The 19,967-nt window shown below is 37.2% G+C and overlaps 1 protein-coding gene and 1 pseudogene across 2 annotated transcripts in view; one reads left to right on the top strand and one right to left on the bottom strand.

The window, feature by feature from the left end:
* TAX1BP1 (Tax1 binding protein 1) overlaps positions 1-19,347 on the bottom strand; it is an 86,847-nt gene extending 67,500 nt beyond the window's left edge. For both annotated transcript variants that reach the window (XM_037027520.2, XM_037027519.2), the window contains exons 1-2: positions 19,192-19,347; positions 12,538-12,706 (exon numbers count right to left, since the gene is read on the bottom strand). In XM_037027520.2, the coding sequence (XP_036883415.1) occupies positions 12,538-12,699 (162 nt within the window). In that variant the 5' untranslated portion in view covers positions 12,700-12,706; positions 19,192-19,347. The remainder of the gene's footprint in view (positions 1-12,537; positions 12,707-19,191) is intronic.
* Positions 832-2,080, top strand: LOC108392935 (cyclin-G1 pseudogene; annotated as a pseudogene).
* Positions 19,348-19,967: the final 620 nt, after the last annotated feature.

A 19,967-nucleotide genomic window follows, 5' to 3' on the forward strand; every position in this document is an offset into this window, starting at 1 on the left:
GTTTACAAATCATGAGTATTTTAACAAGCATGTCAAATATTTATGATTTTTTATTAAGCTATAACTCAATGCTATAAAGATCTATATAAATTACACAGTAGAGTTTCTAACTGTATTAAAATGCAATTTGAAAATAAAATACCTAGGAATAAACCTAACTAAGGAAGTGAAAGACCTATACCTTGAAAACTACAAGACATTCTTTGGAGAAATTGAAGAGGACACTAATAAATGGAAATTCATCCCATGCTCTTGGGTAGGAAGAATTGATATTGTCAAAATGGCCATCAGGCCTAAAGCAATCTACAGATTCAATGTAATCCCTATCCAAATACCAACAGCACTCTTCAATAAACTGGAACAAATAGTTCTAAAATTCATATGGAACCACAAAAGACCCCAAATAGCCAAAGTAATCCTGAGAAAGAAGAATAAAGCTGGGGGGATCTTGCTTCCCAACTTCAAGCTCTACTACAAAGCCACAGTAATCAAGGCAATATGGTACTGGCACAAGAAGAGACCCATAGACCAATGGAATACACTAGAGAACCCAGATATAAACTCAAGCATATATGGTCAATTAATACATGATAAAGGAGCCATGGATATACAATGGGGAAATGACAGCCTCTTCAACAGCTGGTGTTGGCAAAATTGTACAGCTACATGTAAGAGAATAAAACTGGATTACTGTCCAACCCCATACACAAAAGAAAACTCAAAATGAATCAAAGACCTGAATGTAAGCCATGAAACCATAAAACTCTAAGAAAAAAACATGGGCAAAAATCTCTTCAACATAAAAATGAGCAACTTCTTCATAAACATATCTCCCCAGGCAAGGGAAACAAAAGCAAAAATGAACAAGTGAGACTATCAAACTAAAAAGCTTCTGTACAGCAAAGGACACCATCAATAGAATAAAAAGACATCCTACTGTATAGAAGAATATATTCATAAATGACATATCGGATAAGGGGTTGATATCCAAATCATATAAAGAGCTCATGCACCTCAACAAACAAAAAGCCAATAAGCCAATTAAAAAATGGACAGAGGCCCTTCGGCTCCGACCTCACCCCAAGGTGGGCGTTGTGTACGGGCGGCGCTGCGGAGACCTCCACTCAGGACGGCTCTCCCTCCCCGGGCCTCTCCCCTCTTCCCTGTGAGTGCCGTAGTCTTGTAGGCCTCTTGGATCTAGTTCGTGGGGTGAGGTGAGAGCAGGCCCGGGGAGGGTGCTTATCACCAAGGAGCCGCAGTCACAAGCAAGGATGATAGAGGTACTAACAACTGACTCTCAGAAACTGCTACACCAGCTGAATGCCCTTTTGGAACAGGAGTTGAGATGTCAGCCAAAGGTCTGCGGCTTGAGACTAATTGAATCAGCACATGATAATGGCCTCAGAATGATGGCAAGGCTAAGGGACTTTGAAGTAAAAGATCTTCTTAGTCTAACTCAGTTTTTTGGCTTTGACACAGAAACGTTCTCTCTAGCTGTGAATTTACTTGGGTGTGTTGGTCTGAGCTGCTTCTATTTAGCTGTAAAATCAGTAGAAGAGGAAAGGAATGTCCCATTGGCAACTGACTTGATCCAAATAAGCCAGTATAGGTTCACAGTTTCAGACCTGATGAGAATGGAAAAAATTGTATTGGAGAAGGTGTGTTGGAAAGTTAAAGCTACTACTGCCTTTCAATTTCTGCAACTCTATTACTCATTCAAGAGAACTTGCCATTTGAAAGGAAAAATAGCCTTAATTTTGAAAGACTAGAAACTCAACTTAAGGCATGCCTCTGCAGGATCATATTTTCTAAAGCAAAGCCTTCTGTGTTGGCATTGTCTATCATTGCACTGGAGATCCAAGCACAGAAGTATGTAGAGTTAACAGAAGGAGAAGAATGTCTTCAGACACATTCCAAGATAAATGGCAGAGATTTGACCTTCTGGCAAGAACTCATTTGAATATTCATCAAACAAGTGTTCCAAACCAAATGTTCAGAAGTTGAAATGGATTGTTTCTGGGCGTACTGCACGGCAACTGAAGCATAGTTACTACAAAATAACCCACCTTCCAACAATTCCTGAAATTATGGCAATGGAAAACTTGGAAGCCCTTCTCCACAATCCTGAGCTATGGATTCCATAATAATATAATGGATTTAAGCTGTGAGACCTCAAAACATCACAACTAGAGTAGCATTGATGCTCTCAGGTTTGGGAAAACTGAATATTATTCTGAAGTGGAATTATACTAAAATTTGATTTCATCTGTGAAGCATAAAATCAAGGGTAAGAGCATAAGTGAGATGCTAATGACAAGCCTGTCAAGATAAACTGTGAATCTTCATTTCTCACACTGATCCAGCTTTGTATACTGGGTCAATATATCGCATTTAGATGATATTAAAAATGGTGACCTACTTAATTTAAATTTTAAATTTATGAGGCTTATATCAAAACCAACATTTCAGAAATGCACTTTTAAGGTGTAACAAGTGTTACTATTTTAGGCAGTAAAAGTGGTTTGTTGTGACCCATAAAGCAAGTAATTGACTATCCAGAAATGTGGACTTCATTGCTACACAGGAATTATTTAAATTTGAGAGCATTTTATATAAAGCAAAAAACTGCAGACTAGCAATCTTGACGTATTATCTTCAATGTTTTTTTCTAGAAAACAATGTTTGTATCCATGACAAATTTTTATACAAAATCTGCCTCAATCTAGTTCTACTGACAAAATTTGTTTTTGTATCAGTACATCAAATTAACATCACTCCAAAAACTTACTAACACTCCAGAAGTTTTTATACTAAGGACTGTTTGTATAAAATTGCCATTGTTTCTAAATTTGAATTTTGTTTTAAAGAAAGTAAAAAGACTCCCACTAATTGCCCCTACTGTGCCAAAAAGAAAATCTTAAGAAAAGTAAGTAGGTATTTTCATAATTATGAGGTTGCAATGGTAGTGTTCAGGATTTTCTATTAAGTCAGTCAGTGTAAGGAGATCTACAGCATTAAAAGTGTTGTAAACAGTTACTCAGTGCAGTGTGCAGCCCAAGTCCATCCAAAATGACAGTACCCAATTTTGACATCATGTTATGAATAAATAACTGGACAATAAACCAAAGAACCACAGTATATCTTACACTTTTGTAAACTGTGTTTTATGGATAACTTTTCAGTTTTCCCAAATTTCACTACCATTAAATTTTGCTACTAAGGGATATACCTTTCAATAAAGTTACTGAAATGCAAAAAAAAAAAAAAAAATGGACAGAGGAGCTGAACAGACACTTCTCCAAAGAAGAAATTCAGATGGCCAACAGACACATGAAAAGATGAAAAGATGCTCCACATCCCTAATCATCAGAGAAATGCAAATTAAAACCACAATGAGATATCACCTCCCACCAATTACAATGGCCAACATTCAAAAGACAAATAACAACAAATGTTGGCGAGGATGTGGAGAAAGGGGACCCCTCCTACACTACCGGTGGGAATGTAAAATAGTTCAACCATTGTGGAAAGCAGTATGGAGGTTCCTCAAAAAACTCAAAATAGAAATACCATTTGACCCAGGAATTCCACTCCTAGGAATTTACTCTAAGAATGCAGGAGCCCAGTTTGAAAAAGACATATGCACCCCTATGTTTATCACAGCACTATTTACTATAGCCAAGAAATGGAAGCAACCTAAGAGTCCATCAGTAGATGAATGGATAAAGAAGACGTGGAACATAAACACAATGGAATATTATTCAGCCATAAGAAGAAAACAAATCCTACCATTTGCAACAATATGAATGGAGCTAGAGGGTATTATGCTCAGTTAAATAAGCCAGGGCGGAGAAAGACAAGTACCAAATGATTTCACTCATCTGTGTATAATAACAAAGCAAAAACTGAAGAACAAAACAGCAGCAGACTCACAGAAGCCAAGAATGGGCTAACAGTTACCAAAGGGAAAAGAACTGGGGAGAATGGGTGGGAAGGGAGGGAAAAGGGAGAAAAAGGGGCATCACAATTAGCATGTATACTGTAGTGGTAGTGGGGGGGCCACGGGGACGGCAGTATAACACAGAGAAGACAAGTAGTGATTCTATAGCATCTTACTATGCCAATGGACAGTGACTGTAATGGAGTGTATGGTGGGTACTTGATTAATAGGGGGAGTCTAGTAACCATAATGTTGTTCAGGTAATTGTACTTAAGTCCTTTCATTTGTACCATTCCTTCAAATAAAGAAATTTGGTACCCAAAAAAAAAGAGAGAGAGACCATCCAAAGATTTTACCCAATAGATACACCTAGTACAAAGCCAATAGATACACCTAGTACAAAGCATTTTTTTGTCTCTTTCCATATTCTGATCTTGAAAGAAATACTATCTAGAGTGACATCTTTCTTGAGAAAAATCTCAGTAAGTGTACAGGTTCTATCAATACCACATGGTCAAGAGAAGGACTGTGTGTGCCATTTGTATGTGATGGCTGACACACAAAACTGTTAACATCCCAACTACAGATATGATTCAGGTGGCAGTGGGAAAAGCAGTAATAGATCTAATTTACTGAATGTTTTGGAGTAAATATCATTCTCAACTTAACAAAATAAGAAACTATTTAAAAGAATAGTAAAAGGCAGTCAGATTTGAACCTAAAGTTAAAGCTCTTAACCACCAAGACACTTACTACTCACTCCTCACCTGGCAGGGTATGAAGTACTATATCACACTTTCTAAAATTTCACCTCTTCCTTCCAACACTGAGTCTGTGACTTAGAAGAAGTGCAGCTGACAAGAGACAGAAACAGTAAGATAAAGAGGGAAAGCTGTTCCTAGCTGTCTTTCCTGAGAAGAAAAACAAAATGGGGGAAATGAAATTTTTTACCATGTAAGAAAAATACGTATGAGATACGTTGAGTTGGTCCCTAACTGTGTTTTTCTCTAACTGAACACAACAGCTATGATTGTTTCTTATTGGTTGACTACAATGGTAACTTATACTTTGCTTTCTTTTATTTCCAAGTCTGGGCAGTTCTCAAGAAAGTCAATCATGCTATTAGATGTCACATGTATCCCATGTTAAGGCCACAGAGGAGCTGGGGCAATATGCAACCTAATATTAATATAAGAATCAGGAATATACAACCATGCTTCCAACTCCTTTGAGGAAGAAAAACTCAACAAGAGATCTCAGGTCACTCTGGGAAGGGCATGTCAGGCATACATAATGAATAAGCTTAAATGAAAAAGTTTCTAAATCTGGAAACATACAGAGTATAGGCTCCTTTAGGATGGATATGTCTTACATCCAGACTCCCACGTGAAAAGATAGTAGAACAGGCAACAGGGGAAGAGACACAGAAGAAGGACATCTGGAAATTATGTAGGAGTGCATGGTTAGTTTACAAACCTAATTAGAAGAGTCAATAAACCACAGTGCCCAAGTCACAAGTTGTTTCTCTTTTACTTTCCTGGTCACCTGGCTGGAATTTGACTGGATTTCTGGACTACAGATTTCGACCCCTTGAAATTCAAGGGAATTTGCTTTTTGGTTCATTAGCAGCAAGTGTAAAGAAAATTATTACATTTAGAGTTGATAATGACAATTTTAAAACACTAAAAAATGACAGGGAGAATATGACAACACTTAGAACGATGGGACAGGTCAGTTAAAGTTCACTCTAACTGTCAAAATATATTGCTTCCCAGAAGCTACACTTTAATCCAGTTAAGAGGGGTGTTCTATGCTAAGGAAGGTACCAAAGCAACAGATATTTTACATCATTTAGTTTGGGGAATTACAACGGTACTGGGCATCCTTCTTCTGCTACTAATGCTATTGCATTAAAATAAGTAAAATAAGAGGGAAAAGGGAAATTTGTAAATAAGAGTGATACAGAAGGAAAAAAAAATCAAATGTGACCCTTTATATAGGATTAGCACTTTAGAAAAACATGCTAAATGAGAAGTCCTGATCATAAAGGAAATTCTGAGAGGGAGTTTAAAGAAGATCAGAAGGACATAAGTGTTACCTAATAAAATTAAGGTTTTAATAAATTCTGGAGAACCTTGAGAGAAAACAGATAGAAACGTTAAAGTGGAGAGAACACTCAGAGAGCACCTGTAAAGAGAAAAAGACAGATATCCAAGGGGTACTAGTTTTGGAGGAGTAGTAAAGCAGACAGACATAAGACTTGAAGTAAGAAAGGCACTGAAAATAAATTTGCTGGTTATGTATGGATAAATATAAAACCTATGAAATAATATAAAATAAGCCTGAGTTGTTAAATCTAGAAAAACATACAACCACAGACATTTCTGGGGAAGGTGGGATACAACAGGTAGGGGCATTTTCTTTCTTTTGTGTACACATAACTTTTCAAAAATCTTATTATCAGAAGAGTAAAGGTCTTTCCTTTTTAAAAGAAAACCTGCAAAATGCCTAGATATTCATGAGAAGATGCAATGCTGATTCTGAGACAGAAGTATCATAAACAGTATAAACGTCCCTCCATGAGATAAAATATTACCAAGCTACTTACAGTAGTAAAAAAGTGGTTACACTCATACCACTGGAAAAAGTCAGAACATAGAAAAGGGCATAGTATTCTAACTACTTTCAAAATATATGCATTAGAAAAAGACTGCAAATCTTCTTCCCTTAACTTAAAAAAGATTGGAAGGAAGTACTTAAAACATTAACAGTGCTAGCCACTGTTATGAAGTAGGGACACAGGCATTGAGACTGCTTATCTTAATTCTTTTCAATCTTTTTTACTTTGTACTGTGTTCAAAGTTTTCTAAAATTGTGATTATTTTTGACAACAGGATATTATTTTTTAAACAGAAAATAAGACCAGACTGGAAGAGAAACAAAGGCAGGAAAACAGAAGCAGCAAAAGGGAGAAAAATATGAAAAGGAAAGGTGAAATGAGGAAGAGGGAAACAAGCTTAAAACAAGATATTCAAGCATAAAATCACTGCTCAGATTCACTTTCCACACCAGGAAATTAAAGGTTTTTATCTAGTTGCCAATATGATGCAGCGAGAACAGTACTAGGAGGTTTTGTTTGCCTATGTGACTTTGGACACATGACATAATCACTCTGCACTCCCAACTTCCTCAACTAGAATAGTATCTTTGAAACATGAGAACAGCAAGACTCCCTTTAAAGTTTAAAAAAACACAAACTCATGGAGTGAATCAGTTGAGTCTACTCTTTAATTACATTAAAGTGTACTACTTTAATTACAAGGTAATCTAATAAACATAATTCTAAATATAAATTCTTTATGCTTATATATTTTTATAACTAAGAACAAATCAAATCTATAAACAAAAAAATAAAACTCAAATATAATGTGACATACAACATTTCACTACAACTAATGTTGGGTTTTAACAATTAAGATACAGCATCAGGTATAGTAAGTAGTATAGCTCTAAACCTTCTCCTGTATTTTTACTTTGATTCTATCACTCATGAAATGCATGTTGAACTTATTAGGTATAGGAACTCTGCTGCTAATTTTGGGTAACTGGATCTCTCAGCTAATGAAACTACCACAGAACAATTCTTAAATGCCACTTTACATGAGGTTCAAATCAAAGCTCCAAAGTTTAATGGGTAACCTTGAGCAAGTCACTTCTCTCTCTCTGGACCTTAGTTCTCTCATCTATAAAATGGAAACTCTAATGCTCCGATGAAAGATCTTTGCAAAGTATAAGTTGAAAAACGTGTTACATGTTTATTTTAGTTATAATTAAAACCAGTTAATATTGGAGGAGGAGTAAAAATTAAAAGTAAAAAATTAAAATCTCCAACCTAGTATCCCACATCTGGCTTCACTGATTTCCCTAGCCAACTCAGACTTTACAGTCAGTTAATCATTTCAATAATGCACGCCAAACCACCCTAATATCTTTATCCTCTTGACTTCCCTTCCTATTCACACTCCCCCGCCCTTCTCCAATTCCCAGTCTGAATGATAATCCACTTTTGGAATTCTTCACTCACAATTTTGGGTGCTAAAGGTCTCTGGAGAAAGTCATAAAACTGCTGCTCAGCAATTTCTTGGTTAACCTGCTCCAATTCCCTATAACATTCTTCTACAGCAGCAAGAGCAAATCTCCATTCTCAAACCCTCCTTCAACTCCTAGCACAGGACTTTGCTCCTTCTTACTGAATATACTCAGGCTGTAAATTCCTGAGTATTTTTCAACTAATTGCCAACAAATGGATTATTACTCACAATGATTCCCTTCTCTACTTCAGGCCTTCATTATCTCACCTAGAAAATTAGGATAGTCTAAACATTCTCTCTGCCTCCATTCTCTTCCAATTCCCATTGACCTTACTCATCACTACAAGATTAAAGTTCACCTCTAAACTCTATTACTCTCTGCTTCAACTATTCTTCAGCCAAATATTAGAACAATCCACAACATGATTCAAACCAACCTTTCCCATTCATCTTCTAAAACTGCTATCTGTCCTTAACATTTTTTCAAGCATGCCACACACTTTACTTTTGTTCCTTCCCTTGTATCTACTATCCAGGCAGTTTCTCCCTGGGCCTTCCTGTCAATATTGTTATCTGTCAAAATCTTTCAGGAGGGCAATTTGCAGTACATGTAAAGTGTTTAAAAACATGCAATGCTATAAATATGGCAATTGTACTTCCAAGAACTTACCCTATGAAATAAGCAGACAAACTAACAAAATATCCTCATTATGCTGTTGTTTAATAGTAACCATTTAGAAACATTTCCAATGAATTCCACAAGGCATCAATAGCATATTTGTATACTTTTTTACATACTATGTATGTGTAAAGCTACTTAATTACATGTAACTATATGCCAACTGTTATCATTGGTTATTGCTAAGTAATAGTATTAAAACATGATTTATTTTCTTCCTTGAGTCTTCCAGTATATTCTGAAATTTTTATTACATACTTGAACTTCCTATTAAGTTTTAAAATATTATCCAGGAAAAAAAGATGGAAAAAGTATTCTACAAAATTTTATTCATTCATTTATATATCTACATATTTATGGTTTACAGAAAAGTTATAGTCCTTGGAGCGCACAAGAGATAATACTTTAGCATTACGAAAGCAAAAAATAAGCAGGCAATGACAAAAAAAATGAAGGTGTACTACAAAGCTACAGTAATCAAAACAGCTTGGTACTGGCACAAGAACAGACTCACAGATCAATGAAATAGAACAAAGAGCCAAGATTTAAACCCAGGCATACATGGTCAATTAATATATGATAAAGGAGCCATGAATACACAATGGGAGAAAGACAGCCTCTTCAACAACTAGTGTTGGCAAAACTGGATAGCTACATGCAAGAGAATGAAACTGGATTATTGTCTATCCCCATACACAAAAGTAAACTCGAAATGGATCAAAGACCTCAATGTAAGTCACAGAATCATAAAACTCTTAGAAGATAACATAGGCAAAATCTCCTGAATATAAAAATGAACAACTTTTTTCTGAATGCATCTCCTCGAGCAAGGGAAACAAAAGCAAAAATGAACACAAGGTACTACATCAAACTTAAAAGCTTCTGTACAGCAAAGGACACCATCAACAGAACAAAAAGGCTTCCTACAGTATGGAAGAATATATTTGTAAATGACATATCCAACAAGGGGTTAACATCCAAAATATATGAAGAACTCATATACCTCAATACCCAAAAAACAAATAACCCAATTAAAAAATGGGCAGAGGACCTCAACAGACACTTCTCAAAGGAAAAATATAAATGGCCAACAGGCACATGAAAAGATGCTACACATCAATCATCAGCAGGGAAATGCAAATCAAAACCGCAATGAGATATCACCTCACACCAGTTAGAATGGCCATTATCCAAAAGACAAGAAATAACAAATGTTGGTAAGGATGTGGAGAAATGGGAAACCTCCTACACTGTTGGTGGGAATGTAAATTGGTGCAATGGCTGTGGAAAACAGTATGGAGGTTCCTCAGAAAACTTAAAATAGAAACACTATTTAATCCAGTAATTCCACCTCTAGGAATTTACCTGAAGAAAACAAAATCCCTGATTCTTGTAAAAGATACATGTGCCCCTATGTTTATCACTGCACTATTTAAAATAGCCAAGACATGGAAGCACCAAAGTGTCCATCAATAGATGAATGAATAAAGATGTGATACACATATACAATGAAATAGTACTCAGCCATAAAAATCCTGTCATTTGCAACAACATGGATGGATCTAGAGGGTATTATGCTCAATAAAGTAAGCCAGGTGGAGAAAGAAATACCATATGATTTCACTTATTTGTGGAATATATAAACAAGCAGAACAGAAGGAACAAAGCAGCAGTAGACTCACAGACGCCAAGAAGTGACTAGTGGTCACCAAGGGGGAAGGATGTGGGGGTATGGCGGTAGAAGAGATAAAGGGGCACAGTAATTCACAATCACAATATAAGTTGGTCACAGGGATGGTAGTATAGCATGGAGAATATAGTCAATGATGCTGTAACATCTTCCTACATTGATAAGACAGTAGCCGCATTACAGGGGGTGAGATTTAGTAACATGGGTAACTGTTAAAGCACTGTGCTGTACATCTGAAACCAAAATGATACTTTAATTTTAAAAAATGAAGCTGTCAATTAAGTCATAGAAAGGAGCCCTATATGGCAAACTAAGTTATTTAGTCTTGGCATTATTTTATAGATGAAGAACCACGTAAGAGTTTCAAACAAAAGGAAGGTATGTTCAGATTTGATTTTATATTACAGTTTATACAGAGCAGTTTGAAGAACAGATAAGGTGGGGGCAAGAGTGAAAGCAGGGAAAAAAGATGACCTATTGCAATAGACTTGGAAAAAGATAAGGAGGGCATGAACTAGAGTATGACATTAAAGATACAGAAATACACAGGCAGTAAAATGGACAGGATTGGTGTCTGGCTGAATTTAAAGGGAAAGACATAAGCTTTTACCTTAGGCAAGAAACTAAATATGAAAAAAATAAAGTAGCCTGAAGGAAAAAGGTAAAGATTCAGTTCTTGAAATACAATTTATCACACATCAGCCTATATACCTACATATGCAAAGACTTTCCAAGGCCCTTAAAAAAAGTCTACAGTTTAGCCTAACACTAAAGATCCTCTATAGACAGACAGAAGCCTAATTCCATCCTTATCTCCCTCCACTTCCCTAAGTGAAATTATGTGCTAGTTAAACTAACTCATTTTCATGAACATTCTCACCTCTGTGTCTCTCCTTATGCCATTTTCCTACCAGTAATACCCTTTCTTTTTCTCAATCTTATTTCCCAGCTCTATTCTTCCTCTCTCATACATTCTTGCAGAAAACACCAATTCTCAGTCAGTATCTTTAACATGATACCCATATCTCACATAAAATCAAAATGGATACTGATTTCATAAAATGCTTACAATGAATGTATTCCCATTTTGGAATTTGACAAACTTAAAAAACACAAAAAATTAACAGCAAATGACTCATCTGTCCAGAAACATCAAGAAATGAGAAATTCTAAAAGGAACTAAAGTTGTCATTAATTGCCAAACCTTTGTTTTATCCGATACAGTGTTTCTGTTCTCTAGCACTCTATTAGCCTGGACTTTTCACTTGCAGGTACTCTCGGTATGCTTAATTATAGCAGCTACCCATTCCTTTCTACTTTGTATTTAACTTATACAGACCAGACAACCAAAATTTCAGTTAAAATTCTATCTAAAATAAAACAAACTACTTCCTTAGAGACAATCTAGAGTAACCCAGGAGAAAAGTTAGTTTTACCATTTGGACATTTATGACAGTATTTTGGCTGTTCAAAGGACCTTCTTATATTTTGGTTCCCTAGTACATTCTGAAGAGCTGAAATAGCCAGAAAAGCTCCAGCACAGTGAAGCACCACTGTAATGATCATTCTAATGTAATTTTCAACCAAATATTTTAGAAAATTATTGGCAAAACGTAAGAACTGAGACTCTTGCCATCCAAGAGTTAATTTTTTAATCATGTAAAACGATTCTTAAAAAAGCATTAAGACAATATGAGCAATATTTAAACAATGCAGGACAACAGAAAAAATACAGTTGTCGAGCTGTACAAAATTAAATACAAATGACTGGAAAAGATAGTAAATGATACAGTAACTCAAAGGAAAAGATAATTTTTTTCAGGCAAGGGATGGAGAAAATGAAAGAATTTTAGAAAAAGATTCTGAATAAATTTTCACAAGATCTTGAGTGACATTAAACTTTTTGACCACAAGGAAGAAAGTGGTGAATCAAAGTTCCCAACATTTGTGTATGCTACCTGCAGTGTTAAATATGTCATGTTTGCATTTACAAATGTAAATGTTTTACATGACATTTACAGAAATGACCCTTCATGTAGAGTTAAGACTTAAGACTAGTATAAGCTACTTATCAACTTGCTTAAAAAGAAAACAAAGAGTACCTACATGGAAGAAATATGCAAAAGGTTTTTCTTACCTTGAATATACCAACCCAATCTTTTGGATGTGGATGGATATATGGAGTTAAGGTATAATGACATTCCAGGTGTGCATTAGGCAGATAACTTTTGGCCACATTTTGAAAGATGACATGGGCAAAGTTGGAAGTCTGCAATGGTACTTCTTGAAAGGATGTCATTGTGAATCTGAAACAAGTAAATTACACAAGTTGAATGTTAACAACTAAAAAAAAACTTATACCTTCAGAAAATACAAGATTTAATGAAAATTACATAGATACTTCAATGTCATCATTATTAGGAAGACATCTTTTTCATATCAGAACTTCTCCTTAACAATGCGATTAAATATAAAAACATAGACAAACTAGAAAATAATTGATTTCCAATATAGTTCAGACAGCTCCATGGGGGTTAAAAAATTTAAAAACCAAAATCAAAAACTCTAAACTCTCCTGGAAAGTCTACCCACCTCTCCCTCTTTTGCAACCAAAAGCAAATGAACCAGAGGTGTTTCTATGTTAAACCCTTGAACTTCTTCGTTTTCCTCCCTAATCTGACCCAGCCCATCCCTCTCCTCTAGGTTCTAGGCTCCTGTAACTGATGCTAAAGTCTCTGTGCCTGCATTCCTGACCGATGTTTATGATCCCCCAAAACAGTGTTTCTCAACCCTGGCCAACTATCAGAATCATTAGAGGACTTAAAAAAAAAATAGAGAACAATGACATTCTAGATGTGGGACCTGGGTGCACGTGTGTTCATATGCATATACATTTTTTTTTCTTTTAAAGTTTTCCCAACTATTCTTAATCTTGGATGCAGCCAGGATAGAAAACCACTATTTAAACTTAAGTCTAGCCAACTCAGATTTAGTCATCTAAGCAACTTAAGTCTCCATTACCTCTCACTCATTTCTAGAGGTCCAGATCTGGCCTGTCTTCTTGAGCTTCTGGTACATACTTGTTCAGATCTCTCAAACCATGTAAAATTTCAGGTAGGCTACCTGAAATAGCCCAGCCTATTTGTTCCTCTCCACTTATACTATACTGACTCTACCTTTCATTCTGGTTCAATGATCCTACTTTGACTTTCAGTATTCATGTACCCTTCCCATTCACTGATTTAAAATGAACATTTTTTTTAATGTATACCATCATTGAAATACATACTGTTGAAAATGTTACAGATTTATTGAATGATCACTGGATTAGTGAATACCGCACATGGGAGAGCAGATGAACAGTGAAAGTGAACTATAAAAATATCCAAGTCTAAAGTGCTCTACTTTTGAGGGAAAGGAAACAACTGAGGATTTACTGGAAAAAAAAAAAAAAGCTATCTGCTATCTACAGTGTGTTACAGACTCAACATCATCATTGCTTCTACAGTACACGTAAGAAACTGTGACACTGACCCAGTGGCACTTGCTTCTGAGTCATCATAACAGGAATCCTGGAATAATGGGGAAATCTGGGGCAAAATTTTTGCTAACCAAATTAATCTAATTTATGTCATAAATCAACAAAGTTTCTATAAAGCAAGTGCAGAAATAAGACTCTACTCATGTTTTAACACTTATTAAGGAGTCATTTAGCTAAGAAGACTTAAGACAATATGCTTCTACAACTGTTTCTTTTGCTGACCTGTTGGAAATACTAAGACAAATTTTTAAAGTTTTGAAATAAAAGCACTTGAGAAAATACCCACTTTTCTTCCTATGTTTTCTCTGCTTCTGTTATGGAAAACGTACTGCTTTACTGAAACGACATATTGGACATCCCATAAAGAGACTATCGATCATGAACCTGGAAGCCACTGTGGTAGACCAGGATGGTTGCCTATTAGCTTCTCCCCACTTGAGGTTTCCCAGAATTCCAAATTAAAGGGAGTGCATTCGATAACAACCCTGTACCTCTGGACCAACAAAAAGGTTTTATTACCAGTAATCCCATTTCACAGGATTTAACTGTCAATACTCCCCTGCTGCTAACCCAAGGCCTTCAGGAAAATGAAAAGGTAGCACTTACAAACACTAGGAACTCTGCCTAAGGTAAGTGAAGAGTGCTATTATTTTGTTTCTTTGAATTGTGTGAGCTATTCTGGGTCCGGGGATGTCATGACTCTAATGGAATCACTAATGATAAAAAAAAAATTATATTTTTTTCAAATCAGTGGCTTGATAAACAAGGGAAAAAACGCACTGATTACAGTTTTGAAAAAATGTTCACTACTACCTATAAGATAGCAATAAGAAACACTATAGCTTCATCAACTGAAACAACCCCTATTACATACAACTACCAAAACTGAGGTAAGTCAATCAGTAATATATTTCTATGAAGAAAGTGGATATTTAGGTTTCTCTGGGGAAGATATTTAGTAAGGAGAAAATTAGGCCAGCTTAGAATGATTTCCCATGTTTTTAATTAAAAACAATTTAAGAAAACTTTTTTCTTAAAACTTAATGTTTCCTAAACAAAATCAACAAAACTGTAATATTTATTATAAAACAAGGCAGTGAAGTTTAAACTTTTGTTTAACCTCTGTGGATAAAATGAAGGTTCCTGTGGCCAGATTCTCTCCTGGCCTTGGTTGGCTAGCTCACTACACGTGTGGGCAAAACAAAAAAATTGTTATTGACTCTATATAAAGAGCTCTGCCCAGTGCTCTGGGCAACACGGTAGCATGGCTACAAGGCTACAGAGCAGAAGAGGCTGGAGTGGTGGCAGTGCCAAGGACAGAGACCAGGACGGCTGTGTGGACAGAGTGGCCCAGAGGCAGAGATTGGCTTGCTGCATGCGGACTCGCTCTGAGCAAATGGGATTTTAGTGATTAACCTGCCACCGTAGAAATAAAGTTGGGTATAACCCTTTCACCCCAAGAACGTTCTACTGTCATTTCTCTGGTCACACTGACTCCATAGTGAACTTGCCTGGGGCTGAAACCCACTGGCAAGACAACCCAATTATAACAGTATTAAAAATTCATAATCCAACCTTACACTTTTACTTCATTTAAAAGTTTTTAAGGTATAAAATAGCATGAAAGTGTATGTACACACACACACACACATTTATATATGTATATGCATAGATATGGATTTATGTGTGTATATATGCTTACAAATGCATCAAAAGGGAATCAAAAAGTACACACCATACAATTAATAGTCTTTACTCAGAAGAGATATGTGAAGAGGACTGACGAGGACTTTATCTTCTAACTCAATTGTCTGAATTTTTACCAGTATATAGTTTTTATTGTTTTAATTAACATGAAATTTCATTTTTAAACCCTCCCCCCAAAATTCAAGTTTTAAATAGAAAACCCTAACATCAGACTTTAAATATATTCATGATGTTTATGAATCTGGAGAGCAAAATAATTTGTGATTATCATATTAATAATGTTCATTAATCTCTCTACAGCACTCCCACCTTCTAAAAAATTTCCATGATTGTAACCACAGAAAGTGTACACGTCATTCCACTCTCATTTTTACTTTATTAAATTCCCATACATACTTTATAGTCATACAAAACTTAACATGGATAAATGTATCTGAATGTAATTACAAAATTAGTCAATGCATTTTAAATAGTAAAATAAAATGTCTAATTCTCATGTAGTTCCTGCTTCAATTCCCACAAAGAAATGGAAGTGAAATGATGGACAAGCTTATAAAAATGTTGACATTCACTGAGAATGCCAATGTATCAAGATGATTTGCAGATTTATACACTATGCATGTACACACACACACAAACACGCTGCCCAGTGGAGAGGTAATGCGCAAAGTCACTGCATCACCTTGTGGTAATGCTTGGTAGTGTAGCTTCCCTAATCTTGAGGCCATGTTTGGAAGTGTAGCTTCACTAACATGTTGAGAAAAATAAGAAACTGTACCTCAGTTGGAGAGAGGAAATAAAACCCCTACACACAAAGGGAAGTGGAGGTAGCTTTACTATATTAAATTCTGATTTCCATTCTCTAACGTGCATCTCCAGAAACACAGGTACATTAACATGCAAGCCAAAGCTTAATAAAAAAATTTCCAGTCAAGAATTAAAGGACCAGACACAACTGGCTGGGAAACAAAGTTTGAAGTGCATCAAGATGCCACCTGCAGTGCCCTCTTCCATGTTTCCTATTATATTCCCCAAAGTTCTAACATCTCCAGCATTCTTTTATATATGTTTCGCTGTAAACATTGCGTCTTTGGTTAAAATACAATTTTGTTACTCTGTGGATTCATCAATATATAAGGAAAAGAAAAGGTGCAACAGGCAGTTAATTAAGTATCTAGCTAAAATAAATTTGGGGGCTGGTAGGAAGCATTTCAATGTCATCTTTACTTCTTCCTCTTGGAACTTCTTCAAGCTTCTGATTCTCACTTGACCAGCGCAAAAATGTTAAGCCTCAATCAACTACAGTAGAAAACAGACGTTAGAACTTTCATGCATTAAACACATAGAACCAAATTAAGCTTTTAAATTTAGACAAATATTTAATATAACTTGCTGTTTCTAAGTATTTAAATTCAAAAAGAAATATGGTAATTTTGTTCTGTGTGATAATGATACAGTTATTAAAGACGCTAAACTAATTTTAAGTGTAATATCCTGATGTCTGGGATATCCTTTAAAAACTCCAGGGGGAAAGCTGTGTTCAAGAGGATAATAAACAGTATTAGCAAAGGGTTGGTTCTTTTTACTCTTCGTTCTCCTTTTGTGTATGTTCAAAAATTTCCATGACAAGTTAGTAAAACCAGAGCAAAAAGATTACTAATAAAAATTCCAGGTATGACCTACTGCAACAGAAACATACTATATGTAGCGGTTGACAAACTTGACAAAAGTTTTTAAAATCTTCAGCTAAAACAATGTGAACTTTTAAAATTAATTCCAAACTTCAGTCCTATATAGGACATACAAACATCTGATGGAAAAGACTATGTCTGACATTCTAAGTTTCCAGTTATTCCTATTTAGATCAAACAATGACTATCAGCTGGTTTATAGACAAGAAAAGTGTTATCAGTCATCCTTCCGGAAGAAGCAATGCCACCTGTTAATTAGCACTCTTACAGACATCACTCTATCAGAATCCTTTGTAGCTGAGTGCCCAGGTGTCACATCACTTTTATTTACTTTCTAGATTGCTTTAAAAGCTGGTTTCTAAAAAGCAAGGATCTTAGCCCTATATACTAGAGAAAAGAGAATTTTTATCTTTCCGTATGGGTTTATTTGGGGCAAACTTTAAAAAGCCAGAAATGCATACATCCAAAACTGCACTTAGTAATATCGAAATTGCAGAGGAATACAATCCAATAAACTTCACGAGACAACTGCCCAGAAGAAGTATAGAAAGAGCATCGTTAGGATCTTTAATAAACATTTATCGTTAAATAGATAAACTTTAAAAAAAAAAAAGATCAACTTGGAATTCCAAAATACCTGTTAGGGAAGTGTATTTACTGGTTAATTCTATATAAATGGCTGTAAACAGGTGTGCGATTTAAGAATATGGCTAGAAGAAAACAGGATGTTCCTCAAATTAAAAAAAAAAGACCTTATAAGAAATCATTTCTACTGTAATCAAATTCCTTCAAGAAATCAACTCTACTCTTGATAACAGAAGGCCTGGCCTTAACCCCTTCTTTACACCCAAAGGGCACCTTGAGGCCGATTAGCCCACTTGCAGATTAACATGTTATTCAAATTATCTCTTTAAATGCTTTTGGAACTGAGCACCAAAATAATTAGTAACTGTTGGTGCACAATTGGTAGAAATTTTACAATGAGCGGAACTCAGAGTTGGAAATTTTTAAATTTTTCCCATCTATATCCCTGACATTATAGTAATTCCTTATCACTTTGTAAAACTTAAAACATAATATATGCATAAGGTTAAATCACACACGCGCGCGCCCGGCAGCAACCTGCCGGGACTTGTCCTGCGGACGTTCGGGTTGCTGGGTCGCTGGGTTGGGGAGAGAGTTGTGAAATCTGTAAAGCTTGCTTAAGCAAAGAAAGATTTGACTCTCAGAAGGATTTTTAAGATCTCTCGGAGCAGGAGACGCGGCCCCAACACTAACTCCGCCCGCGGCCCCTAAACGTAGGCGGCGCAGAGTCTCCGCCTCCTGTACTGGCGACTCAAACCAAAACACTTGGGTTTCACTCCGCACAGCAGCCCGGGAGTCGTACTAGACATAGTTGTTTTTCCAAGCCTACCGACGCCGGCCGCACACACGTTGCCCTCAAAACAGTCACCCTAGAGTTGAGCTTTGCGCCAGTTTCTTCTCGGGGTCCCCCGCGTCACTCGCCCGCCCCCCCCACCCGGCGAGAGGGCCCACGTCCCACACAGCTCCCCCAAGACTGAAGGCCTATCCGGGGACCTTCCCGCCCTGAGGGGCGGACCCCGTCGCTTTTGCTAACTCCAAAGCTAACAGAAGCTGCCCAGAGCCCCGGCACAATCGCAGTCCGTGATGAAGGTTGTCCTCCGGAAGGAAAGCACCGTCATTTGGCCGCATCGTCACCACGAAGACCATTCCCGACACCGGTTAGGCCCCTGAACTCTAGGTGCTGAAGGGCGCAACGCGAGCCCCGAAGAGCTCCCGCTGGGGTCCGCCCCCCCAAGAGGCGCCGGCGCGGGCCGGGGAAGGCGCTTACCCAGGGAGGGGCTCCCGGACAAGGAGAGTTAGAGAGGCTCCCAAGCCTGGGCCGCCATCAGCCGCTGAACCTCTTCCGCCACCACAGCCTCCTCCCGGCGACGGGCTACGCCTCCCTTCAGGGCCGAGAACTGCTTCACGCCACTTCCGCCCATGGGGCCGCCTCTTCCGCCGCCGCCGCCGCCGCGCCGCGCCGCACAGACGTGACTCCGGCCGCCGCGCAACCGCGTACTTGCCCTCTTCTCCACTGCTTCGTCCCGGCAGGTCCGAGCTGGGCTTTTCCATAGGCCTTGCTATTCCTGCTCTTTCTTCGGCCTCGGCGCCACCTCTCAGAAACTTAGTCACAGCCAAATAGGGTCCGTTTGGATTTGCACTTTCGATGTTTTATTACATTAACCGGGAAGTTAAGTAACTTACCTGCTAGGTGGAAAGGGTAGACCAGAGATGTATGGACTATTATCATTCCATTGCCTGGACTTTAAAAGTCAAAGTGAATCCTCTTATTTTATAGATGAGAAAATAAACAAGCATAGACGTGAAGGAGAGACCACACGACTAGGGCTCTAACTAGCCCCTAACTCCAAGGCTCTTTCCCAACTCCCCGTCCAGTCCTGTGCATAACTGCGAGGTTTTGTTGACAAAATCTCGGTTTCTTCTGCGAGCTTTTCCATTTTAATGCTTTTTAATTCTATTTCCTCTTGCTCCAGCCGTGGCCTAGTTCTAACCACACTTTTATGAGTTAACTGCTTTTGTTATCTGTGTTATTTTGTGTGTGTC

Source organism: Manis javanica, chromosome 6 (genome assembly GCF_040802235.1).
Source record: "Manis javanica isolate MJ-LG chromosome 6, MJ_LKY, whole genome shotgun sequence".
In the NCBI taxonomy this organism is placed as follows: domain Eukaryota; kingdom Metazoa; phylum Chordata; class Mammalia; order Pholidota; family Manidae; genus Manis; species Manis javanica.